The sequence below is a fragment of the Delphinus delphis genome, chromosome 10 (assembly GCF_949987515.2).
Source record: "Delphinus delphis chromosome 10, mDelDel1.2, whole genome shotgun sequence".
In the NCBI taxonomy this organism is placed as follows: Eukaryota; Metazoa; Chordata; class Mammalia; order Artiodactyla; family Delphinidae; genus Delphinus; species Delphinus delphis.
Genome location: NC_082692.2, coordinates 11,608,430 through 11,634,769, shown reverse-complemented (window position 1 = coordinate 11,634,769; position 26,340 = coordinate 11,608,430). Strand labels below are relative to the sequence as shown.

General features: G+C 46.6%; 2 protein-coding genes across 6 annotated transcripts in view; both read right to left on the bottom strand.

The window, feature by feature from the left end:
• Window positions 1-9,991, bottom strand: part of JARID2 (jumonji and AT-rich interaction domain containing 2) — a 241,142-nt gene extending 231,151 nt beyond the window's left edge. For 4 of the 5 annotated variants that reach the window (XM_060023608.1, XM_060023610.1, XM_060023609.1 and 1 more), the window contains exon 1: window positions 8,913-9,546. In XM_060023608.1, the coding sequence (XP_059879591.1) occupies window positions 8,913-8,957 (45 nt within the window). In that variant the 5' untranslated portion in view covers window positions 8,958-9,546. Of the gene's footprint in view, window positions 1-8,912; window positions 9,547-9,885 lie in introns of those variants that run through there. The other variant, XM_060023607.1, reaches the window with a different exon arrangement.
• On the bottom strand, window positions 6,282-7,058 carry LOC132432813 (homeobox protein Hox-B3-like). The gene is made up of 2 exons (XM_060023612.2): window positions 6,571-7,058; window positions 6,282-6,444 (listed from the first exon to the last, which is right to left on the bottom strand). Exons 1-2 carry the CDS (start codon window positions 6,982-6,984, stop codon window positions 6,436-6,438), a joined length of 423 nt encoding a protein of 140 aa, XP_059879595.1. The 5' UTR covers window positions 6,985-7,058; the 3' UTR covers window positions 6,282-6,435.
• Window positions 9,992-26,340: the final 16,349 nt, after the last annotated feature.

Sequence of the window (26,340 nt, the reverse complement as noted above, 5' to 3'; positions counted from 1 at the left end):
TCAACATCCAACTGCTGCTTAACAGAATAAGCATTCATGCAGCACCCCTTCTGTAAACCTAGGGAGGGAATAAATGCAAGAAACACATGCTCAGCCCTAATCCCTTCTCATTTCCTCCTGGCACCTGTTTCTGCCCCCAGAGGCACCAAACACTTTTAACAGCTGGCAGAAATAAGAACCAAGAGATAACACACACAACCATTGTAGCCCTAACCCAAATTGTGGCTGGGAAATAATGGAGAAAGAACCACCCAGATTTAAAAAGAGAGCAATAAAACAGGGCGCCCAAATGGCTCCCACATTCCCCTGGGTGATTCAGTCACTAGATACCTGGGCTGCTGTCACATAAACCAGAGAGTCTCCTGATGGAAAAGACACACACAACCCACCCCTCTCATGCCTCCCCACCCCCAGCCAAAACTATCATTGGGAAAGAACTCCTGGTTGTACTGGAGAAAATACGTGAGAAGACCTGTACTGGGAGCACGGAGGGGCAAAATTTGTGGCTATGAATTTTATGACCTTCTAGGACTCAAGGTAACTAAACACTGCTGCCAGTATTTCAATGCTCACTGCCTTCCTCTTTATGGGTGGTGGAGCTTGACAGACTTAACAAAATTAGAACTTAAGATCCAATTTAGGCCTTCTAGGCCACACCAGCTCTCCAAAACAGCTCTCAAGAACTTCTGCCAGTAGCGTTCCCCTTTCTAAGGCCCTCATACACCCTATGAATATGCGAATAATTATGTATAATGTTCCCATTACTCACGCTGCCTCATTAACATATCTAGGCAGCCTTTGTTTACTGCCCGGCCCAGACCCTGGTGAGGATTGGAGGGCAAATGATTTCCCCCAGCGCCCCACGGTACCCTACGCAGCAAAAGTCAGGGGCAACAATAAAGGTGCGAAAAAGCATCGAGGCTGATCTGTCGCAGCCCCTGCGAAATCAAATGAATTCGGAAGCCTGGAGAGCAAACACAGCCCAGGCCGGCCCTCAGATACACCGAAGAGCGTGGGGTGGGGGCACTTTTAAAATACAGAGCACAAACCAGCCGGGTCCCAGGACAACTGGGATCTCAGCTCTTCTTCCACTGAGGACTCAAGGAGACAGCCAGCGGGGGATAAGGGGGTAGCTCCACCAACTGGTGTTTAAAAAAACAACAAACACGCACTTGAGACAGATCCACTCCTGCTCCTGGAGGCTGACAAACTGCCTTAACTTCCCCCCAACTTTCTCAAGCCAAAACACCTCTCCAAAGGCTGCCAAGAGCCCCCATTATGGCATTTTCCCCTTTTCGGGGCTACTCCGATCACTCCTTTTACCTCAAGTTCATCTGGACTAAAAAGTGGGGAGGAGATACAGCCTTTCACTGTCTGGCTAGGGCCTACCGGCCTCAGTTTTCCCTTCTGTAAAATGGACTCAACAGCCTCTTCCTCTCCTGTGAACTCACTAGGGAAACAATAACTGTGGGCACTTACTTCAGAACTGACATCTTCTCCTCATGATGCTAGAGCGTTTCCTACAATCCAAGCTCCTCTGGCACATTTCTTCAAATGGCAAAGAGAAGTCCCACAAGGTATGGGAGGCCTTCTCACAAGAGCAGTAAAATCTGTGGCAAGACAGACTGGTGGAAGTAGAAAGAAAGCCAAACAGAGATGCAAGGCCCAGGGCTGTGGTCCAGCTGCCCACTCAGATGTGCCTGAGACTTGGCCCTCAGGATAGGATCTACCTCTGCAAAACGTGGGCTCTCTCCCACCCCGCACATCCTGACAAAGAGGACAAAAGAGACAAAAGCCACCTGCAAGAGGTGACAGGACAGGAAGTCCCGGAAGCAGGCAGGATCATTCAACCAGGAGCAAAAGGATATCCGGCAAGTGCTGCCACTTCCTGCTAGGTTCAGCTCTACTTTTAACAATTTTATTCTGAGTCAGAAATGAATGAAAATCCTTGACTGAAAAGTGTGAGGCTGCCAGAAGGCTATAGGGTTGTCTGAAGTCAAGAAAGATTAAACCCTAAAAGGATAACAAAAATCTCACTCAAATTGTCTACAAAAAGGTAGACCAAAGTCATCAGAGTTCCCACCTCCTGGAATGAAAGGGGCCTGCGACGAGGAGGCCAGTATAGAAAAGGCTTTATGGACAGACAAAAGGGACCAGAAACACGAAGTCTGGGGCCGGGAAAAGGAAGCGAGGCTTGTGGAGGGGAGGGCAGTCAGAGAAATGAGGAGAAGAGGTACCTTGGGAGATGGAAAGAAACAAGAGAACTAAGCAGAAACTGATTCAAATGTGTCTTGTTTCCATTAACAGGTAGGCTTGAGGATTTGAAATGGAACAGATCTTTAGCAGTATCTCCTAAGTAAGACAAAATAATTACAGTTGCTGGATTACAAGATACAAGCTTCTGAACTCCATATAAATGAGGAGTAATATCACTCATCTTTCTGCCTCCGCCATCCTGAGAATGACACAAACTCTAAAAGTAATACAAATTACCTCAGCAGGGCCACTCTGGCCCACATTTTATCTATGCTACCTGGCATGAACTAGATAAGCTAGTCTAGTTTAATATTTGAGGATTAAGGCTAAACACAATGGAAGCTCTTATCAGAGCTGATAGGGACCATAAGTTGGTTAGCTAATATAAAGTTTACTAAGCAGGAAATCTTTAAAAAATATATATATATCTACTTATACAGATACGTAGATTATATACATATACGCACATACATGTAACGTAATGAACACATAAATGTGCTGTTACAGGTGTTTTTGAGAACTCTTGGTGCTCCATGTTATGCTTTTTTGTTTGTTGGGAAGGAAGTCTGGCCGTAAGTGAAGCTTGGTTCTTAAAAGGGAACCACTTGTAAAGCAACGTGTGCAGAATCCTTACAGATTTTCCCCAAGCCTTTTAAATGGGGAAAATGGCGGGCCCACATCTAATTTAACCGTCTCATTTTTTTTTTTAGTACTTCACTTTTATCAAGGGTTCTCAAACATTCAGCTTCAAGCTTTCATAGAAACCAACTCTCTTTTCACATTCATTCAAAGGTTTACATAATATTTAACCGAAATTGCAATAATAAGTCTAACTGGAATAACCAGATTTGGGAATAAACAACTGACACTTGGCAAGTCTTCTATATGGGAAGGAGCCAAAGGGGACAGAAGTACACACTTCCCAGGCCTGCCCACTGGCCAGGAGCTTCGTGCTGAGATATCACAGCCAGGATCTTCTGCAGCCAGGAGCACCAGGGAGGCTGGGTAGGTGGAAGGCGATTAATAGGAGTGCTGTTACTATAATCCTAGGGGAGACTGAGACCTGGACCAGTAACAGGAGCACCAAAACAACGCAAGCAGAATTCCAATAACTAAACTTCTTAGGCTGCAAAACTTTTAACCATCTGGATGAAAATGTCAGGAGTCAGGTCCTCAGACCATCATGATCAAGGGCAAACCTTAAAAATAGACCAGCTTTTCAGCATCCAGTCACGATTTTTTAAAAAACTCAGAACAAACTACAAAAGTGTGCATCTACACAAAAAAACCCCATAAAACAAAGAAAACAATGCCTATGGCTAAGAGCTTACTTCCATCCATACTACCCTGGCAATACCAGCTCTACTCTATATAAAAGACTGTGAGTATAACCACTCTTCACTCGAGTCTGAGCTGCCTGCCTGATCATTTCATGTCATTTTTCCAAATCCACATTACTGACTCATTACCGTTCACTTCACCGAAGTTATATGTTTTGAGTGACATGTTTCATCCTTATTTTTCCACTAGCCCTGTAATTTTTAGTGTGCGATTTTGTAGAACTTGAGGTTTTTCACCAATGCAGACACCATGCTACATTACATACACCTCTGGTTACATAGATCTGCACTGTTCAGTAGGATAGCTACTAGTCATATGTAGCTCTTGAACTTTTGAAATGACTAGTCCAAACTGAGTTGCCCTGTAAGGGTTAAAAAAAATACACCAGATTTCAAAGACACAAGATAAAAACAGAAGGCAAAAGATCTTAGCAACTTTTGTACTGATTACATGTTAAGATAATATTTTTATTATACTAAGGTTAAATAAAACTATCATTAAATTAAAAACAAAAAGGTCCAGCTTAGCCTTTACCGGGTGTTTTAATGTACTGGGCTTAATATGACTTTCCCATGTCGTCTTTGAAAGGAAGAAAAGGGTTCTATTTTGAATCTAAGAAACATTGGTTACATACTCCACAAGATTTTCTCTTTCTGAAGGAGGAAAGTTTAAATAACCTTTGGAACAGGATATGTATTAGCACTGGAGTTATTTCCAAGACGTCTGTAAGTCAATAGCCCTCAGCCCAGCAACAGGAACTGGTCTAACCTCCTATGACAGAGGAAACAGCCATTAAACCATCTAAGTACCAAATAATTCTAACTGGCTATTTGGGCCAATGGCTATGGGTGACACACAAGTCAGGTCTACAGTAAAGTAATAATAACCGAAGTAATAATAACTCAAATTGGATTATTTTTAAACATAATTTTTTTTAATTTCAGTGACACACTTTGGACTCTTAAGTTGACAATATTCCTTCTATAATCTCTCCAGACAGTGACAGTTGCTAAATTGTCTCTGCCCGAGACTATGTAACAAAGAGAAAAGTTTTCTCCACTACTAGAGACAGACAGAAAGCAAGCCACATGAACAGCTCAAAAAAGGAAAAGCTGGGCTTCTCTGGCAGCGCAGTGGTTAGGAGTCGGCCTGCCAATGCAGGGGACACGGGTTCGAGCCCTGGTCCGGGAAAATGCCACATGCCACGGAGCAACTTAAGCCCATACGCCACAACTACTGAGCCTGCGTGCCTAGAGCCCGTGCTCCACAACAAGAGAAGCCACTGCAACGAGAAGCCCGCGCACCGCAACGAAGAGTAGCCCCGGCTCACTGCAACAAGAGAAAAGACCGCTCACAGCAACAAAGACCCAATGCAGCCAAAACCAAAATAAAATCTTTTTTTAAAAAACCACCATTCACTTTATAGCAGTACACCACATATACTCGATAAATATTTGTTAATCGATAAATATTTTTTAAAAAAGGAAAAGTGTAGCAATTAAATAATGTGTACACATTTTTTCCCCCAGAACTGTAAAATAATTCAATTGGGTGTAAAATGGGGGGGAAGGGGGGCACCGCAGGGGACAGAAGCTCATAAATCCTACCACTACATTTTGGTGTCGTTCTATTTTTTTCTTTACAATTTTATGTAATTATAGTAAATCCCACTTTTGAATCTGGTAACACAAACTTTTCCCAGTTTTTTCAATCATACTTTACCTTTAACTCAGAAAATTAGGTACTTAAAATTTACAGCCTAGTGTTAACAAATTCTGCTTGAGCTGTCCTAGGAATCAAACTGGTAATCTGTTTTCACGCTAACTGGATGAATCATATCTTCATGTGGCAGAGATTTTTATTTCAAACTCATACCTGCTATAAAGCATCAAAGATCAAATGCTTTCGCAACCTGGGTATCATCTGTTATTCTGCCTAGGAATAACCAACCAGTGGAGTGATGGAAATGGCATAAAATACCCATAGAGCAAAACATGCAACTGTTTTTATTGTCCAAGTGAATTAGGGCTTTGAAAGGCAAATGTTTTCAGTTATTTAAGGTATTGTAGCGGGAATCGTACCCAGCAATTAAGACAGGATTACAGTGCAATTTATGAGTTTCTCAAGGACGTCATTTAATATGAAATATAACAATCATTTCTCCCAAAGCCTGCCATCTACAATCTCACCCCCAAACTCTGCTTTGCTAAAGCAATAAACTAAACGGGAACGCGGCAGGCATCTAAGGCTTTTGAGACTACTTGCAGGAAATGTGCTGCCTTCCACGAGCTCAAGTAATAATTCCACCTTACAATGAAAGAACATACATACTGTTTTACATCTTCCACGGACATTATCTCACGCACGTGACCTCAGATAAAGTGAAGTGGCAAAGGCACGTATTACTTTTTCCATTATACAGAACAGTAAACAGACCCAGATTTCCAGCCTCTTGTTCTCCGGTTCTCAAGAACTAAACCCAGAACACCTTAGACTCGCAGTCCAGTGCTCTTTCAAGCACGCGCATCAATGACAGTCTTCCCCCGTCTGCCCCACCCCCTAAAATACTCAATAGGCCTAGAGCTGGCACAGCGAAGAAGTGCCACTCTGGTGTTTCAAGGCATCCATAAAGAGCAACAGTTGATGCTGTGCAACATCACCCAGAAAGGCATCCCGCCACATCCTGCCGAGACAGCCCCAACACGACTTAAAAGTGACAAGGTGGCCAAATCCACAACACGGTTCTCCTACAAAGCCAAGCTTCCCTGCATGAAGTTTCCCTGCTTTTCAAAAGCGTTGACGAGAGAACACGACCACCACCACAGTAATGCCACGGCATCAGCAGACCTGGAAACAGAGGAAACGAAAACGTTTCTGCAAACAGAAAACGTCTCCGCCCTGCTCCCCACCCCCTAAGTGGAATCAGCTGGGTCGGGGTCGCTCGCAGGGGGCCCACAGACTCTCCGCGCTCACCTGGAGGGAAGCGCGGCGTTTCGCTGCGGAAGGCCGAGGCCGGTCGCATCCTCCTCCTCCTCCACTTCCTCCTCCCACGCGGCAGCCCCCGCCTCCGCGCCGCTCCCTCCTCCCCCGCAGCCCCGCCGCGCTGGAACCTCCCGCCCGACTTTTGACGTCACGGAGGAGGAGAAGGTTCCACCCGGGCCCGTCCCTTTGTGACGTCACAATGACAAAAGAACGCGGCCTGAGCGTCCGGGAACCCGGAGCCGCGGGGGGCGGAGGGAGGGAGGGGAGGCCAGCGCGAGGCGGGGGAGGAATCAGGGGGCGGGAAGGGGGCGCGCTGACGTCTCGCCGGCTTAACCTGTTGCTCTCGGGCCCGCACTGGAGCCAGCGGGCAGGGCCGCGGGGAGCCGGCCGCGCCGCCGCCGCCATGCTCCGCCGTGCGCGCGCTGGGGGGCGCCCGCCGCAGCCGCGCGCCGCCCGCCCCCTCCCCGCCACGCCCCCGCCCCGCGCGCCGCACCGCCCCCTCCCCAGGCCGACCGGCCGCACCTCCCCCGCGCCCCACCCACCCATCCTCCAGCCCGCCGGCCAGCGCCGCCCGCCCGGAGCCCGCAGCCCTGAGCCCTGAGCCCGGAGCCCGGAGTCCGGAGTCCGGAGCCTGCAGCCCGCCCCCTACAGGCCGCGCGCGTATTCCGGGCCCCGGCCCAGCCCGCCGCGACCCCCGAGCGCCCTCCCTTTCGCAGCCGGCTAGAGCACATCGGGAACACGGGCTCCGCTCCCCGAGCGTTAACTCGTGCTCTGCCTCCCGCGGCCGCCGCCAGCCACGGGCAGGCGGCCGGACGCCAGGACTCGACACAATCCGCTGACCACCGGCAACACAACATCCCACCCCACGCCGCTCCCCAACTTCGCGATGACTGGGGCGGGGGTGGGGGTGGCTCTGGTCCAAGTTCTACCCCTTTTGCTTTGTGGCTGCACCCGGATCGGATGTGCCCCGGGAAGGCGTCCACGCTCGCAGACAAGGTTGTCTCCCTGCAGTTTCTACTGCCCGAGTTTAAACTAGTCCTTTGCATTCTCCCCAGCCCTCTGCAATGCGGATGTATTTTAATTCTTAAATTCTTTAGGGAACAGCTTTTTAAGTAAGGCTTAATTATTTAACCTTGCATTTCTTTCATAGTTGAAGTTTACGTGTCTAGATTAGGATCAGCCCTCAAGAAGAGATATTCAGCTTTTCCATTAAATCTATTTTTTACAAAACCAGTGCCCCGAAGGTCATCTCCCATTACACACATCACACTGCTCAAAAAGGGAAAATATTAAGACCAATTTGTCGACCCGAGTTAAATAAAACTTTCTTATAACATTGCATTATTCCTAATGTGTGTTCATTTGGCCTTTTTTTTTTAATGGGTTCTTTGATTTAAAGCATGCAGCTAATCACCGATCACTCGAGTGCATATTTGGTTAATCCTCGGACCCCTCTCCCCTCCCTCCCCCCAAACTTAAAAAAAAAAAAAAGCCACCACACACAAAACAAAAACACTCCCCATGCCAATCAAAACGTAGCTGTACTATGCACAAAACAAATTTAACTATTCCACACCAGTTAAATCTCTGAATAATCACCCAATTTCAGAAGGCCAGTTAACTGGGAGTAATTATTTGTAGTCACTTACATATGCATTCACATGCCTTCTTAAAAACATTAGCTATATTGTATGTCTTTTTCCCCCTAAAACTGGAAACCATGAATTTTTAAACAAAACCAGTCCCATTATTAAAGTCAATCCCAACAAATGCATTCGCTGTAACGCGATTCCCAATTGGTTTATGTTGCGAACCAAATAATCCAAAACGACCACATACATTAAATTTGATGTGCCAGTGCAAGGAACAAGATCGCCATAATCGGACCCTCGATTGCAACTTAAAGGGCTTCCAACACACATGCGTTACACGATTTCCCAAATAACATTAATAATAATAACACAGGCTCATTTGCATGCAAAGTGCAATAGGGGCCAAATCCGCCCGAGAATGCAGTTTAGTCACATTACCGCAGCCCCTACACCCCCACCCAGGCTCCACCAAAATCCCCTGCCTTTCATCTAAAACTAGATTATGGTTGTGTCATTCGAGGTCAATTTATTCACTGGAGGTATCGCTACACCAATCTGTTTTTTCGTCCAAACTAGGCAGACACGACTTTGCCTGAAAAAGCCTTCTTTCAGAAAAGAAAGAAACAGCCTTATCGGACGCTGTGTTTAAAACCCTTCAGCTGCAGAATTATCTATAAACTTGACATTCACAGCCATTGCTTAAAACTACAAGTCAAAGGATGTGTTGTTAGGAGCACTTACGTATTTCTTCTGAATGATATTCCTCTTGGGTCTTTCCTTGCTCATTCTGAGATCCAAATGCTGATTGCAAAAGGGGACAATTGCTTCATGAATTTAAAGCCGTCAGAAATTTGCAAAAAAATATCCTGGTGGTTTTTATTGTTGTTGGTGGTGGTGGTTGATCTTGGAATCCGACTTTTCTTCCTCTTCCCCCAAAGCCCGATTCGCCTTGAAATAAATCCGAAATTGGGAAGGAAAAAAAAAAAAGCCAAAGACGAAGCAAACAAAAAAAAAATTTCACTTTAGTAAAACACTCATAATGGAAAATTTCCCCCGAAACACACACACACACAAAAAAAAACCGACGCCCTTCACTCCCCCCCCTTTTTCCTCCAAAAACTACATCAGCGAAACGTGAAGGTCCTTAGTGTCTGATCCGTAGTTACATCTTGGAAAAGAAAAAGGAAAGATAAATAAAAAATGTTGGAAGTCACGTTTGTGCTGCAGCAGCAGTGCGAGCAGAAGAGTCAACTCCAGCGGCGGCGGCGGCGGCGGCGGCAGCACCACAGCGAGGGCTCGCCGAGTCTCTTTTTTCCAAGCCCCCTAACCAATGAGAGAGAGGCTATCCAGCCCAACTTTAAATGGACTCTGCTTTTATACAAGTTAGGGCTCCTCGGATAATTCCCCGCCGGACGCTAGCCGAAAACTCCCACAGCTGGGCCACCAAGCGCCCGCCTCCTCCGGTGCCGACCGCCCCTGGCCGAGCCCAGAGGACCCCCGCAGCCCCGTCGACGAGACACCCGAGAGGCCTCGACGAACCCTTCCCGGGCTACCCCTCAGACATCGCTCCCACGCCGAGCCTAAGAGTGGAATTGAGAGAGACTCCCTAGCTCAATGCATGGCACGCTCGGTCGCTCCACCTCACCCCCTTTCCCCAGCTTGCCGCTCACCCCACAACCGCCACACGCTAGCCCCCGCCACGCCTCGTGTCTACCTGCAGCCGGGCTGCTGGGTGCCAGTGCCCCAGGACGGCCGGCCCCGGGGAGAGCCGCCTATTCCCGGGGCACCTTAGAATGGTCCCCTTGATCTTCTGGAAGTTGTAGTCCCCCGACTACAAAATGGCTATGGCCACGGGAGCTGGGAACTACAATTCCCAGCCTGCCCCGCAAGCCTGTCACTCAACTCCCCTCCCTCCTCCCCGCCCCCTCCCCCTCGCCGGCCCTGCCAACAAACGCCTGGACGTGTCCCGCGTGTGACACTGAGAGAGGCTGGCTCGGGATTGGCCCGCAGAGCGTGTGGTCCGCGAGCAAGGAACTCCCCACGCCGGCCCGCCCCCTGGCCCCCGGCCGCGGCCCCCCTCCCCCCCCGCGGCGGCCGGCCCCCTCCCCGCGTGCCCCGCCCCCACCCGCGGCGCAAACCGCCTGTGGAATCGAGGAATCGCGCGCGCGCCGGCCCGCGCCGAGCGGCCGTGGGGGGGACGCCCGGCGTCCCAGGGGAAGGCCTCGGAGCGTGGCGGCGCGGGGGGCGGTGTCGGCGAGGGGTTGGAGCCAGTCCTAAGGAAAACTGGGCCACGCACCAAGAGGAATCCTCGGTGCGAACTAGTTGATCGGCGGCGCCTGCTGCTTCGGCGGCGCAGCCGGTGTCACCTCAGGACACCGCCTCGCGTCGCCGCACGAAGCGTGCCGCGGTCGGACTCGGGGGAGCCCGAGGTCACCTCTGCCCGCGGCCGCACGCGCCTCCCGCGCGGAAAGGCCACCTCCCGGCGCGGCACGCGGCCCGGAGAGCGAGGACGGCGTCCGGGGTAGGGGGACCCCAAAAGGGAAGCCCCGGCCGCCGCCTCCTACAAAAGATCACCGTCTTTAAGGAGATCACGCTCGATCTTGGCTGCTCCCGGCGTCTTTTGCGTCTGGGGCGCCTGTGAGCGAGACTAAAACGTTGAGGGGGAAACGAGTGGAATATGGAGCCCGAGCCACACAGACACGCACACCGTAAGGAAGCATCTGGAACGCCGAGTGCCAGGAATGTCAACGGCGGTAGCCACGCGAGAGCCTGCTTTCTACCTGCGTCTGCCCCCTGTTGTGCTTATTTAATCGTCAGTATAAATGAAGTAGGGAGGGCCTGGTGTATCTCCGGCCTTCGCGTTATTAACAACTTTGTCAAGTCTCTCGTAGCCTTTCTGCATTGTTAATTTCCTCGTTTTCACCGTGGTTTTACAGAAGTGATGTTCTAAAGCATCTCCTCTCGGGCAACCCTTTTAAGAAATGAAAAAGTGGAATAAATACCCCCTCGTACTCATTCCCATACCTTCAATTCTCCTTCCCGTTCCTCAGATTCTCCTTACCTCGAAAGTATCACAGTTGTTAGGTTTTACCTGCAGCAGTCTTTGAAGAGAGAACCTGGCGTCTAGAAAGGTCTCAGGCACGAGGTAAGAGACCTGGATTCAAACCACCCCTGGGCCCCTTCCTAAAAGGTACCCGACGGCCTCTCTGAGCTGGTCAGCTTCCTCATCAAATTAGTGACCATCAAACCTTGTGGGGTGGATTATATAATAATGTGAACCCAGCCGAGAACCAGCACGTTATTAGAAGCTTTCGATAAATGAAATAAAGTGCTGCTTTAAAATGCTTTTTAAGTATTACTTTTCCTTTTTTAGAAAAAGAAAATCTGCCTTCTAAATTGAAATAACGCGTCCTATGTCCCTTTCACAATCAGAAAAATAAACGACCCGCTGAGCCTTCACGTGGCGCCTATGCTGAAGGACCCCATAGAACAGACTCCACGTTTCCATATTGGCCACCCACGTGACTTGATGGTTAGGTTACAACGAGGTGGTTTCAGAAGACTTTCTGATCATTATGACCTGTGTTCCGGTGGTCTCCAGGTCTCCACACTCTTAGGGTTTTCACCAGCTTTCAGGAAGTTTAATGTCAGATCTGCCCATCTCCAGGCGAAATACTAAAGAACAGAGCTGGGTTTCTTCTCGGTTCCCTCAGCTAGCCCCCGAGGCTGGGCGTCTCTGTCCCCAGGCCGAGAGAACTCCGCTGCGGGCTACCTGCTACCGTCTCCAGGTCACTACATTTGAAAAACTATTCTCATTTAGCTTGAGGGCTGTTTGCTCGTTTCCAAAAGATGTGTATAACATTAGCTGTCGCTTTCCCTGAAAAGGAAAATACGTCGGCCTTTTTAGCCCTTGGAAGGCTTTCCTGTTGTGGAAGTCACTGTCTCCAGATGAGCTTCCTTTCGCTGCCATCTTGGCAAAGCCATAGATTACCTTTTCCTCCTCTTTTTCATTTTCTGTAAGTGAATTATCACTCTCCTGACGATTTTTACCTCTCACAGCAGGTCTCTTGACCTCTTCCAAGTCGTGAAGTAGGGGATGAGAGGGTGGGGGAAGACCTCACTAGGTACAGTGCTCCTACAGGACCTGTGTGCCAGCACTGGTCTCGTTCCTGAAGACACAGAGAGAGAGACCGAAAGTTCTTTGTCAAGAAACACACAGCTCAGTAGAAAAGGCAGACTCTACGACCAATTATGATACCTCTAAAAAGTACTGTATTTGCATTATAGAAAAGGTGCTAAAGGGAATGCTTAGCTGAGGTGACCAGGAATGAAGGAGTTTGGAAGGATGAGTAGGAGATCAGCAGTTTGAAGTCTGCTGAGCAACTTTCCCGCATTAAAAAACAAACAAACCATGAGACCTAAAAAAACAACCACACTTATGGATGGGACTCAGTTTTGTGTGGGAGCGACCAAAAATGAAACTGAGAGGTGAGCAGAGGCCAGGACCGGAAAGGTTCTGTGCGCCACTTTGGACTTTGCCTGTAAGCGAAACAAGAAGCTCAGAAGGATTTTCACTGGCCATATAAGGCAGATTTGTGTTTCTGAAAAGTAATTCTGATTGTGAGAGATGAAATTGAGGACTGAAGAAAAGAGAGGCAGGGAGAGCTGGAAACCAGTTGCAATGTTATTGCATAAATGAGGTGAGAAATGGTTATGATCTGAATCCAGCAGCAGAGGAAATAGCAGAGCTAGCAGAGAACACGTTGAGAAATACTTAGAATGTCAAAAGTCAATAGGACTTGGGAACTGGTTAGCTGGAGGGAATGGTGACTAATAGGGCAGAGTCTAAAGATCATGCCTTAATCTTACATTTTATGCCCTTAATTAGATCAATTATCCACTGTAGGAAGCCTGGGAACATGATGGAAGTGAAAGAGGAAGAGGTAGCAAATCATCAGACACGAATAAGAGCAGGCACTTAGTATTCTGGGTCCAAATCTGCGTGGGCAATCGTATTTAACCAAGCATTCTAGTCCACCGTTTGAGTTCCTGTAAGAAATGACAAGGGGGCTTCCCTGGTGGCACAGTGGTGAAGAATCCGCCTGCTAATGCAGAGGACAAGGATTTGAGCCCTGGTCCCGGGAGATCCCACATGCCTCGGAGCAACTTAGCCCGTGCACTGCAACTACTGAGCCTGTGCTCTAGAGCCCACGAGCCATAAGTACTGAGCCTGAGCGCCTAGAGCCCATGCTCCGCAAGAAGAGAAGCCACTGCATTGAGAAGCCCTCGCACCACAACCAAGAGTAGTAGCCCCCACTCGCCGCAACTAGAGAAAGCCTGCGCGCAGCAACGAAGACCCAACGCAGCCAAAAATAAATAAATAAAATAAACTTATTTAAAAAAAGAAATGAGGGCTTCCCTGGTGGCGCAGTGGTTGAGAGTCTGCCTGCCAATGCCGGGGACACGGGTTCAAGCCCTGGTCTGGGAAGATCCCACATGCCGCGGAGCAGCTAGGCCCGTGGGCCACAACTACTGAGCCTGCGCGTCTGGAGCCTGTGCTCCGCAACAAGAAAGGCCGCGACACTGAGAGGCCCGTGCACCGCAATGAAGAGTGGCCCCCCCACTTGCCACAACTAGAGAAAGCCCTCGCACAGAAACAAAGACCCAACACAGCAAACTTAAATTAATTAATAAACTCCTACCCCCAACATAAAAAAAAAAAAGAAATGACAAGGAAGGAATTAAAAAGTAAAGACTGGGCTTCCCTGGTGGCGCAGTGGTTGAGAGTCCGCCTGCCGATGCAGGGAACACGGATTCGTGCCCCGGTCCAGGAAGATCCCACATGCCGCGGAGCGGCTGGGCCCGTGATCCATGGCCGCTGAGCCTGCGCGTCCAGAGCCTGTGCTCCACAACGGGAGAGGCCACAACAGTGAGAGGCCCGCGTAACGCAAAAAAAAAGTAATAAATTAAAAAAAAAAAAAAAAAGTAAAGACCAAGGACAGAAGAATAATCCTCAGTCCTATATTATATGCATATTGAAATTTCCCTCTTAATGCAGGGATGACACACGTTATCCCACGTGCTTCCACACATGAATCACAGCCATGGTTCTCCTAAGAAGTAACTCAAGGTTCATCTTCTCCAGAAATCCTGCCTTAATAGCCCATCTTCCCTGCCCCACCGTATTATATCCGTATATGCTTACATTCTCCAATTTTGTCTTATGTTCCCATCTCCTCTCCAAATAAAAAATAAGCTTTCTAAAGTCAGAGACCATGTTGTCTACTTCTCATCCCCTCCCCAAAGCTCCAGAAACTTCTTAGAATTTGGCAGGGTCCAGTAAATGCTTACTGATGAATATTTCACCCAAACTATAATGCCTGACTATTTAGACTTTTGCCAGCCATTTAGTCTCTTGACTATCATCTCCAATTGTGTTTTGGAGCACTACTGTTTCTCCTCTTCCAGTATCCAAATCCACCATAGTGCTGTATACTCTTTAAGGGCCCAGCTCCAGTCTTATCTCCAGTTCAGCCTGGCTGCTGGGCTTCCTCCTCTTGAATTCTCATTGCCCCTGTTCCTTCAGCCACATCTTTTAAGAATAAAAATCACACGTATTTAAGGTGTACAGCGTGATGTTTGGATATGCATATTCATTTTTTAAAGAGGTGTGGAAACTTAACCACTCAAGTGTATATATATATATTTTTTTAATTTATTTATTTTACTTATTTTCGGCTGTGTTGGGCCTTCGTTGCTGCGCATGGGCTTTCTCTAGTTGCAGCGAGCGGGGGCTACTCTTCTTTGAGGTGCACAGGCTTCACATTGTGGTGGCTTCTCTTTTGTGGAGCACAGGCTCTAGGCGCACGGGATTCAGTAGTTGTGGTATGTGGGTTCAGTAGTTGTGGCTCATGGGCTCTAGAGCGCAGGCCCAGTAGTTGTGGTGCACGGGCTCAGTTGCTCCACGGCGTGTGGGATCTTCCCAGACCAGGGCTAGAACCCATGTGCCCTGCACTGGCAGGCGAATTCTTAACTATTGTGCCACCAGGGAAGCCCGTATATTCATTATGAAATGGCTATTACAGTCAAACTAATTAACATATCTCTCACCTCACATGGTTACCATTAGCCCCATTTTTTGAGCTTTAACATTTTATTCCATGTTGTCTTTGTTTTCTGATTATGTCATTTATATATCTTGTCTCTCCTATTTAGATTGAAAATCTCACCGGAGCCATGATTTGTCTCATATTGAGGCCGCCCTTGGGCAGTGAGGCCCATCACTGGGTGGGAATCAGATGTTTCTAATGTTAACTCTCTGAGTGACCTTAAGCCATTCATTTGACCCCTGTGGGCCTCTGCTTCATCATCGATAAAATGAGAGGGTTAAATTCAATTATCGCCAAAGAAATTTGTGGATCCAACATGCTCTAATCCTACTTTGACCTTTGTACTCTGCTTCCTTGTTCCCTTCTCAGTGCTGGCCCCCCTAAGTAGACTTAAATACATAATTGTTGGGTAAGGATTACTAGGGCAGATTTCTTTATACTTGTATGTTATTAATTGCCTAATACAACCTTATGTTTCTCTGTGATATCTAATGATACCTTTCATTTATATAACTTGTTATAGTGTTTAAAGCACAGTCATAATAATATAATTTAACCCATAAAACAACCCAGATTAAGATAGGTCTTACCATCTTCACTCTTCCACTGTGAAAATGAAATAGCAAGAGGTTATGATTTGCTCAAGTTCATATAACTAGTAGGGTGGCAGAGCCAGGAGTCAAAGCCAGGCCTCCTGTCTCTGCAACCCTTGTGCAGGCCACCTCCCTGGTTTTCTAAAATGTGATCCAAGACACACTATTCCATGTTACCAGATACTGAAAGAAAAGGATGTTTGAGGAGATAGATTTGGAATTTCTAACTTACCCAAAGACACTTTAGAGTTGAAAATCCCTAAGAGGCATATAGTTTTCCAAACTACTTTGGCCACAGAAGCCTATTTTTAAGGAGCTGGTATCCATGGAACAGTCTCAGAGACAAGCTTCACCCAATATGATGAATTTATGCTTCAAAAATGATTGCTGACTGACAATAATTCTTACCTAAGTGACTGAATACTTTATGTGAAGTTTCTAATTTTATATAGGTCTATCTTGGTATGTAGGGGGAAGGGAGTTAGGAGGAGGGATATAAAAAATAATCTTTGACTCACATCAGGTTTATAAATAACTGTGAGCCAGTGTACTTAGAAGGTAGGGGCTTCTATTGAGAGAAGGTAGAACAGCTATTTCAAGCTGAGATTTGCCAGAGTATTTTAAAACACTAGAAGGTAAACCGAGAAGTAAACAGCCTTCTTAAGAGTGAGTGATGTCAAGGAGACATTAGTTCTTTTTGTTATTCACCGCTCCCTGTCCCTGACTTTATAGTCTTATTTGTCAAGCTTCACTTAAATGCCACAGCACAAGCCAGATACAGTAAAATAATATTTTATACCGGTTGACTGTGGACCTCGTTTATACAAGTCACTGAAAGTCCCTGGTTCTTTGGATTTTCTAAAATCTTTGGACTATCATTACTATTCTGCTTAGATTATGTCTTGTGTTATTGAAAGTGAGGTGACCCCAATTCAGAAACTCTGGTAAGGCAGCCAAGATGGGAAACCTGCAGTTCCTAAAAATAGAAGTTACTGTTTATAATAATACAGGTAATCTGTGTTTGGGGGGAAAAAAAATCTATCAGTAATTAACGAGACCACAGGGGATCATTATGAGGAAACTGAGGCATAGAGATTCCAAGTAGGCAGGGAAAGAGGAAAGGAACTGTATTAACCAGGACATCTTCTGTCGCTGATGAACGAAGCCCACATGAAAAGAGCTAATGGAAAAAAAAGGGGTGGAGAGCTTTGCTTAAGGAGCTGGGGAATCTGGAGTCCTAGTTTTAGGGCTACAAATGATGTCATCATCTCCCCCATCTCCTTGCTTCTCATTCTCTCTCCATTCATCTCAGCATTTCTTTCTTCTGTCAGCAGGCAGCGAAGGTAGCTCCAAAGAAAACTTGTTTCCCACCATGGACATGGTGGTGGAGCACAATTTGTTACCAGAAGGAGTGGGAGAAAAACATTCTGGGCAGCAAATAAGCAACAGCAATCACAGCCCACCACAGGAATCATTAGCTCTTCACTCTGTCAGGGCCACAAAAGGGAGTAGCGTAGGAGAAAAGTAGCTTTCACCAATCAGGAGCCCAGAGGTGCATTTGATTCCAGACCGGCCCAGCTCAGTCCAGGGCTACACTTTCTCGTTCACCCCAACTTCCACATTTCAAGGTTTTCACAGACACATAATCCAAGATGCTGGTTAATCTCCATCCGACCCTCTGCCCATGGCGCCTATGAATCCATGTGCTGCTAAACAAAACCAGAGCCCATCTCCTGCAAAACTGTAACATCTGCAGAGTTTATGTTCTTTCCTGAAATCTTAATGTTTCCAAAACCCCAGATTCATCCATACTTTTACAGAAACCCGGGACCACGTTTCTTTCTGATCACATACACACACACACACACACACACAGTAAAACAGAAGAGATTTGGACACCAGAAGTTATACTTTGACTAGAAATTAGTGGATTATTAATTTCTAGATGTCTGTCTTTCAGTTGTCAAGCATTCACTGAAAAAAAAAAAAAATTTGTTGAACATTTACTAAGGATATGAAATTGAATAAAACAAATCCTATCCTCAAAACATGCATACAAAGCACTGAGTTTTCCCTCATGAAAGGAATGTCAGCGAAGACGTCTGAAGGAAGTAGGGGGCCTCTAGGCTCTACTCAGCTGAGGGCTGGCCATGAGCTGCTCTGGTGTTGAGCCTCCTGGGAGACTGCAGAAGAGGCCCCATTCCTTAACTCCACCCCCGTCTACTCATCCTCAGCCCCAAGAATCTGGAAGCTCAGCCTCCTCTCTTTTTTTCTTTTCTCTCCTTTTAGCTTTCATTTGTTCATTCATTCATTCATCCATCCAAAGAGTACCCAGGGCCTGCTTAGAATGCTCCCCTTTCTCTGCACTTTCACCTTTCTGGATACTTGCAGCCCTCCTAAGTGAGCAAAGTGGAGCCCAACAGTCCTCAGACAGGAAGGGCACCTGGGCTGAGAAAAAGGGAGGAGGCACTGAACCCAGGTGAAGTCCAGAAATGCAGGACAAGGCAAGGGGACCCACAGTGTCACAATCAGGCCTTTATTACTACAAAATGGCAATGCCTTTTTGTGTCCACGTGTGCATGTGCATAAGATAAAGGAGGTGAGGGCTTTCAAACAGTGTACGGGGGCTTCCCTGGTGGCACAGCGGTTGAGGATCTGCCTGCTAATTCGGGGGACACGGGTTCGAGCCCTGGTCTGGGAAGATCCCACATGCCACAGAGCAACTAGGCCCGTGAGCCACAACTACTGAGCCTGCGCGTCTGGAGCCTGTGCTCTGCAACAACAGAGGCCACGACAGTGAGAGGCCCGCGCACCATGATGAAGAGTGGCCCCCGCTTGCCACACCTAGAGAAAGCCCTCGTACAGAAACGAAGACCCAGCACAGCCAAAAATAAAAATAAATAAATTAAAAGATGGCTCAACATTAAAAAAAAAAACAGTGTATGGTATCTTAGAGGGTTTTGGGCATTTATGATTGTAGACAAATACAGATACAAAGAGAAAAACTATAACATCAGGGTGGTTATTCAATATAGTATAGCTTACAGGCGAGATTATACTGGGAATCTGAAGGCTTGGGGTTTAGTCTCAGTTTTTTGTGACGTTGGACAAGTCACTTTGCTAGGCGTCACTTTCTTCACTTGTAAAGAAGGAGACTGTGGCCTGAACACCCTCCCAAATCTACTATTCTATGATTCTGTACAAATCAATACTAATCTGGGTAGTTTGTGATCATACCAGTTTTATACAACATGGTTGTGTAGATAGAAAAATACATAGATAGATAGATATATAGATTGTCACAGCCCATGATTAAGGCACTCTGTTTGGGTCAGTATGTTTGAAGAGGAGACTAGGGTCCCGACTGGTAGGAGAATCCTTATCTCCCAAGCAACTTAGGATCCCAAATGGGTTGAGATTCTCTCAACCTAGAGGATAGGAGAAACCAGGAGGAAGGAGGCTAGATTTTCTGAAATTACTATAGAACAGATCCTTGGACATTTCTCAGCCATGTCAATATGGCTGCAGCTGTCCCAAACTTTTCCAGGTCTCAGACATAGACAGTCAGAATCACATTCCTTATACTCTCCATTTACCCGCTTACAAAGCACCTAGCACTTACCTAGCAAAGCATCTCCACATGGTAGATAGATGCTTCTGAAATAAATGAATGGAATTTGGCACTGTGCCAATGATTGTTTTGGTCCCAAATAATTCCCTGCATCTGGAGTGCTCTTTCAAAGAGGTCAGCTCCCACCAAGGAGCTGCAATTATTGGGGAAGTGAAACTGATTGACAAGTGGTACTTAAGAGATCTCCATTCTGCTTCCCAGCCAGCACTTCTCTTGTGCAATGTCCAAAGAAGAGAGGACGAAATGAAACATTTCATGTTCCTTCAGTAACATAATACACCCAGACATTTTCATAAAGTGAGTCTAAAACTCAAGATCGGTGTGGATGTATTCATCTGACAAATGATATTTGTCTGCTGCTGTTATGGACTGAATTGTGTCCTCAACAAAAATTGCAATGTTGAAGTACTAACTGATAGTACCTCAGAACGTTGTCTGTGTTCGGAGATAGGATCTTTAGAGAGGTAATTAAGTTAAAATGAGGTCATTACAGTGGGCCCTAATCCAGTATAACTGGTGTCCTTATAAGAGGAAATTTGGACACAGACACACACAGAGGGAAGACCATGTGAAGACACGGGGAGAGGTCAGCCATCTACAAGCCAAGGAGAGAGGCTTCAGAAGAAAATAAGTGGGCGGACACCTTGGTTTTGGACTTCTAGCCTCCAGAGATGCGAGGACATAAATTTCTGTTTTTTAAGCCAGCCTATACTTTGTTATGGCAGCCCCAGCAAACTAATACAGTTGCCTTGTAAATTTAACTTTTCAAATGAAAATGACCAGTGCCCAAAAGGTCCTGAGGTTGAGGTGTTTGTCTGGTAATGGGGATAGGCTGTGTGGCTCTCTGGCATCCACTTCCCCTGTGACATGAATTTACAAGATGAGGTAAATGAGATTAGGATACTCTATAGATGGCACTCCCAGCACCTGATCTCCTAGCCACGGCCTACTTGATCCAAAGATTTACAAGTTTCTGGGGTACATAAGTATGGGGATTGGGAAAAGGTAGGGATGGGGGGGGAAGGGATGAAGCTTCTCAATTTTCAGTATTGTGGCCCAAGGATGGGTCCAATATCCACATCTGGGACAAAGGCGTCCCTTTTGAGCAAACTACCTTGTCCCCTCCAGCTTTCATCCTAGGTTCCTGCTTTTTCCCAAGATCCAGCACCATCAATCAGCTGAGAGTTCTTTCTCCTAAAGAATGGGGAAAGATGAGTTCCAAAAAGGTTGAATGTCTTTTTCTGCCTAAAAATTTTTCTTCTCCTCCCCAAACTTTTAAATAAAGAAGCAGCCAAAGTATTTGACTTTGCTGGCTTAGCAGATGGGCTTATACTGTAATAGAGTATTATTTAAGCCCAACTTCAATTTTTATAATAGTCATCAATAATTTTAAGGGAATTCCCTGGCGGTCCGGTGGTTAGGACTCCGTGCTCCCACTGCAGGGGGCTCGGGTTTGATCCCTGATCAGGTAACTAAGATCCCGCATGCCACGTGGCACGGCCAAAAAAATTAAATTAAAATTATGGTTTAGAAAAAAAAAAATTGTGAAAGTCCAACATAATGACCTTTACATCCACAAAAGTAACGGACTTATGTTACTTATCCACAGCCCAAATCATTATCTAGGTGAAGAGAGGCACTTAAATATCTCCTTTCTCCAATCTAAGGTCAAGGTTGACCATAGATCATTTGCTGCCCTTTTAAGTAGTGAATTGGCCCACATAGTTAGAGTTCTACCATTAGAATATCATTCTTGAAAAGAAAAGAAAATTTCTCCCTTTGGGATAAGGCACTCTAAGATCTAGGGATCTATTTTTAAACGAAAGTTCTACAAGAGAATTATTACACTGTTATCAGTCATTAATACGTTATCAGGAATTAAGCATTAGAGATTAGCGAACCAGACTTCTAGCAAGGTCTCAGGAAACAAAATAAGGAAGTGTTGATATGTATGATACTTTTAATAAAGTATCTTTTATATCTCAGCTTTCTTATCAACACAGTGGAGCAAATTGTCATGTACTCTAGTATGGATTTTGATGAGGAGAAAAAAATTAGAAATAAAAAAGCCAACTGAAAGGAAAAATCATACAGAAACACAGGTATCATTGTAGATATCCTTTAGTATGTGACACAGATATACTTCTGAAATTTTTATTATGAAGCAGAGTCATTTATTATGAATTCTTGAGCCTAAGTTCATGAATGACAGCCCTGACCAGGGAATGGTGGGTCCAGGTAAGAGTCTACCTTTCGGTTTGTCTGAGACTTTCCTGGTATTAGCACTGAAAGTGCTGAGCAAACCATCAAGGATGGTCACCCCAGCTTAGAAAGATATTCAAGACTGCAAACTCCAAGAGGGTAGAAGCTCCAAATGAAGGGTGGAACCAGTCCTCAATCAATATTTTTGGAGTGATGCAATCAATGAATGTCCCTGAACAAAGTCCATTCTCACTGTACCCATTCCTCTGAACACTTGGGGGGAAGGCATGACATAAATCCCAGATACCAGTGACCATCATACATTTGGCCTCTCTGGTCCACAAAGGAGTCTTTCTTCAACTGAGTTACTTTTCCGGGACCCCCAGGAAGTTCTTCCAATTCTTGTCAGTCTTAGCCAAACACATAATTCTCAGAACTGACCTGGAGGTGAATCTTTCACAGCTATGACGTTAAAACCAGCTGCAGAGGAGAATCATGGGAGTGGCACACCTTCCAAAATCCAAGGTTAATAGGCTTTGAATTGCCACTTTCTTCACTTCAGCAATTCCTTTAACCTGCTTGGGGAGGAGAAGAAAGTGGGGCAGCACGAGCTATGAGGGGGCAACAGACAACAACGCTCTCTGCTCCCCTCGTCCCACCCCTCCCAGCCCTCTTGCTGCCCCTCCCAGAAGCACCGGGCATTCAGTTATACGGTACTAGATATTTATACAGCCTACTCAGTGCGAATTCAAATTTATTTCCAAGTCATTAGGGCCAATTACTCACCTTTGGGCCCCGTAATATCATTTGTTTCCTGCCAAACAGATTGTTTTTTCCTATTGCAAATGTGATAAATCCTTTAGAGAGCTGCTCAGTCATGTTTAAACTGATTCAGATTGGTGCCGGGTTGGGGGTGAATGAATGAGTGGATGAGTCATGATATACAGATCTCATTGATGATCCTTTTAATTCGAGAAGGATTCAGTGCTATTGAGGAGAATGGGCTGACTTGGAAGGCACTAGTATGAATACTGGTACTACTTATTTCCTTTAATTGGACCAAGACTTGAAAGAATGAAAATATTTTCTTTTGCCTTTATTTTGGCCACGAAGGATCCAATTTCCTTTCTTCTCCAGCTTTCACAGATGTATTAAATTACACGCTGTGTCTAACTGTGCTAGGATTTGAGGAGGTTAGAAAAACAATGATAAAATAGTCCCTGTCCTGTGGGAGATTGCAGTCTATCTGAAAGAAAAGATAGACACACAAGTAAAAAAAAGTATCAACCGAAAACTTAATAATCTCCGTGATTAGGTTCCAAAATGGTCTGGTCTAGTGATTCTCCACGTGTGTGTGCTGCCCCAGACTAGCCCTATGAGAATCACTTGGGACTTGGAAGAACTGCAAATTCTTGGGCTCTCTACCCCAGCCCCAGTGAATGAGAATTTTAGGGGCAGGGCACAGCGATGTGTGTTTTAACAAGCCCTTTGGGGGTGTGATACTCATGTAGTTTTGAGAAATTCTTTTTTTAAAAGATTAATTAATTAATTTTTGGCTGCGTTGGGTCTTCGTTGCTGTGCGCGGGCTTTCTCTAGTTGCGGCGAGCGGGGGCTCCTCTTCGTTGCGGTGCGCGGGCTTCTCACTGCGGTGGCTTCACTTGTTGTGGAGCACAGGCTCTAGTCACACGAGCTTCAGTAGTTGTGGCACGTGGGCACACGTAGTTGTGGTGCACGGGCTTAGTTGCTCCGCGGCACGTGGGATCTTCCCGGACCAGGGCTCGAACCCGTGTCCCCTGCACTGGCAGGCGGATTCATAACTACTGTGCTACTAGGGAAGTTCAGTTTGAGAACTTCTTGTGTAGATGTTTTAGTGCCCAGAGGTTTGGGAGAGTGATGTGGAAACTGGAAAAGGATCTGAACTGAGTTTGGCCAGACAGTCCTCTCTTGATTTCAGTTTCCGAAATTACCTAGTAAATCTCTATATAAATAACTCTCTTTACAACTGTAGTTTTTTTTTTCAATCACTTGTGTTAATAGGCATTAATCTGTGATTGTCTTAGCTCCCTTCATTAAGATGTAAACTCCCTGAAGGCAGGTCCCTCTTTTCCACTTCCTGCCCAACTCTTGACTTCATGCTAAAGATAAAAGTTTAATATTGTTCTTGCTGGATTGTATATTTCCATGATTTTATATCTTCCTATGATTTGTTAAATATACATTAAGGGCCTGTAATGTGCCTGATAATTGATATTGACAGGAGTAAAAAGTCCTGTAAGAAATGACCCTTGCCCTAGAATCTAGTTGGAACAAAAATATACCCTCAAGAAATAACAGCATGAGGTTGCATACGGGTAAGTACAAATAAAGATTTAGATTAGATTAATAAAGACCACAGGATTCAGAAAAGAGGGATAGAGAGCCGTCCAGTGGGTGGAGAGGGGGTGGAGCTTGAGCAGGATTTCAAAACCCTTGGAGAGGGTTAGCCTGGCCCGGAACAATGGGGAAAGGGAGAAGAGGGCTGGACCAAGGGGACTGGGTGGCCTGGAGCAAGATATGGACAGAGTCAAGGAGCCTTAGGGTGATAGCCCTGCTATGCGGGTGCCTGTGAAGTGGGGAGAGGGTTAGAGTGGAAAGGGTTGGAGTAGGTAGTTCCCGGAGAGCCATGAATGGCAGCTTCGCTAAGAATTTTTCCCTTAAGTGTATGCTTTGTTTTGTTTTATTTTGTTCTGCGGGCAGGGCGGATAGGGGTAGATTGTGAGTCTTGTGCAGAAGGAATTGGACATGGGGAAGGAGAGAAGGAAAGAACAGTCAGAAGGGGCTCAGTCGTTCAGCCCCACTTATGGGCTCTTCCTCTGGGTCCCGAGATGGAAGAGAGCAGCTCTTCCCTGAAGGAGCTCACAGTCTAGTGACAGAGGCAGAATATCCTAACACAGTGCCATCAACACCACGGTAGAAAAGTTGGGGATTTCTAGCCTGGGCTATCAGGGAAGGCTTCCCGGAGCAAGGGACACTAGAAGGACTGAGTGGCTTTAGCGAGGTGCAGAAGTGGACAGAGGAACAGCAGGCGCAGAGGCACCAAAGCAAGAGGGAGCAGGGGGCAGTGAAGGGATGACAAGCAGATTGGCTGGATTTGGCAAAGGTGGACGTGAGCAAATGACCAGAGGTGAGTCTTGGAGAGACGGGCAGACGTGAGATCATGACGGGATGACGGGTGGGACGTGGCCAGGGTAGCAGTTTGAAGAGGATACTCTAATGGGAGTCTGAAAGGAGGGGACATGCCAGCAAGGCATTTAGAAGGGTGAAGGGTGAAAGGCCAGACCCTGGGGGAGAGAAGGATTGTGGGAACGTCACAGAGCCTTTGAGTCGAAGGACCAGCAAGACTTGGTGCCAGTGGTTATGTGGGTCGAGGGACAGAAGAGGGTCAACATTTAAAATATATAGTTTTTTGAGCTTGGGCAGCTCAGAGAATGCTGTTACTGTTGAGAGAAATAAGGAAGTTCGGAGGGGAAACTGGGGGTGGGGGAAAGACGATGATTTCAGTTTTGGACGCGTTGTTTGTTCTCTTGAGCTGCTTTGTTTGGTTTCTATAGCTGTTTCTTCTTCCCTTAAAATTTAGTTTCAGTGCTTAGAGGAAAAAAAAAAAAAAAGAGCCCAGTTTTGTATCTTGCACAAGATCGAGGTGCATCTATTTATACAACCTAAAATGACCCAAGAGCCTAAGGGATCAATAAACAACCGAGTTGTTCCAGATTTTCAGTGCCAGGTGCCAAGGTGAGGAAGTGTGCTGAGGGAGGCTGTTCTGCCCGATGTTTCTGTCTTGTCATCCGTGTCACAGGGGAAGGGGAAGCTTGGGAACCTCACCTGGCTGGCTGGACTTCTGTTTTTCTCAGCAGTCCTTGCTCCACAAATCAGGGCTTCCCAACGGACCTGTCGGAGGAGATCATAGGTCTGACATCCCGGGCCTCCCTGGCTCAGTTTCCTAGAGCAAAAGCTTTCTAAACAGACTCTTGCTCTCTGGGGACAGGAACTAGAGTTTCTGCAGCCTCACTGACACTCACCAACCTCAGATATTTTCATGTCCTGCTCGGGCTGGTGGCTAGGGCTACCGGTGAGAGAGAACATAGGTCAGCCTGACTCTCCCGCTCGCTCAAGTGCGGAAAGCCTCACAGTGTGGGATGAAGGAGAGAAAGAAAAGCCTGACCCTGGCTCCTCTCCACCAGAGACAGAGAAGCAGTGGGTTGAGGTGAGGCCAGCTGACCGCTCTGTCTCCCATAGACTCTTTCTTTTTCTTTCTAAAAATTTATTTATTTAATTTATTCATTTTTAGCTGTGTTGGGTCTTCGTTGCTGCGCGCGGGCTGTCTCAAGTTGTGGTGAACGGGGACTACTCTTTGTTGCGGTGCGCGGGCTTCTCATTCTGGTGGTTTCCCTTGTTGCGGAGCCCGGGCTCTAGGTGTGTGGGCTTCAGTAGTTGTGGCACACGGGCTCAGTAGTTGTGGCATGTGGGTTCAGTAGTTGTGGCACACAGGCTCAGTAGTTGTGGCACATGGGCTCTAGCGTGCAGGCTCAGCCGTTGTGGCACATGGGCTCAGTAGTTGTGGTGCACAGGCTTAGTTGCTCCGTGGCATGTAGGAT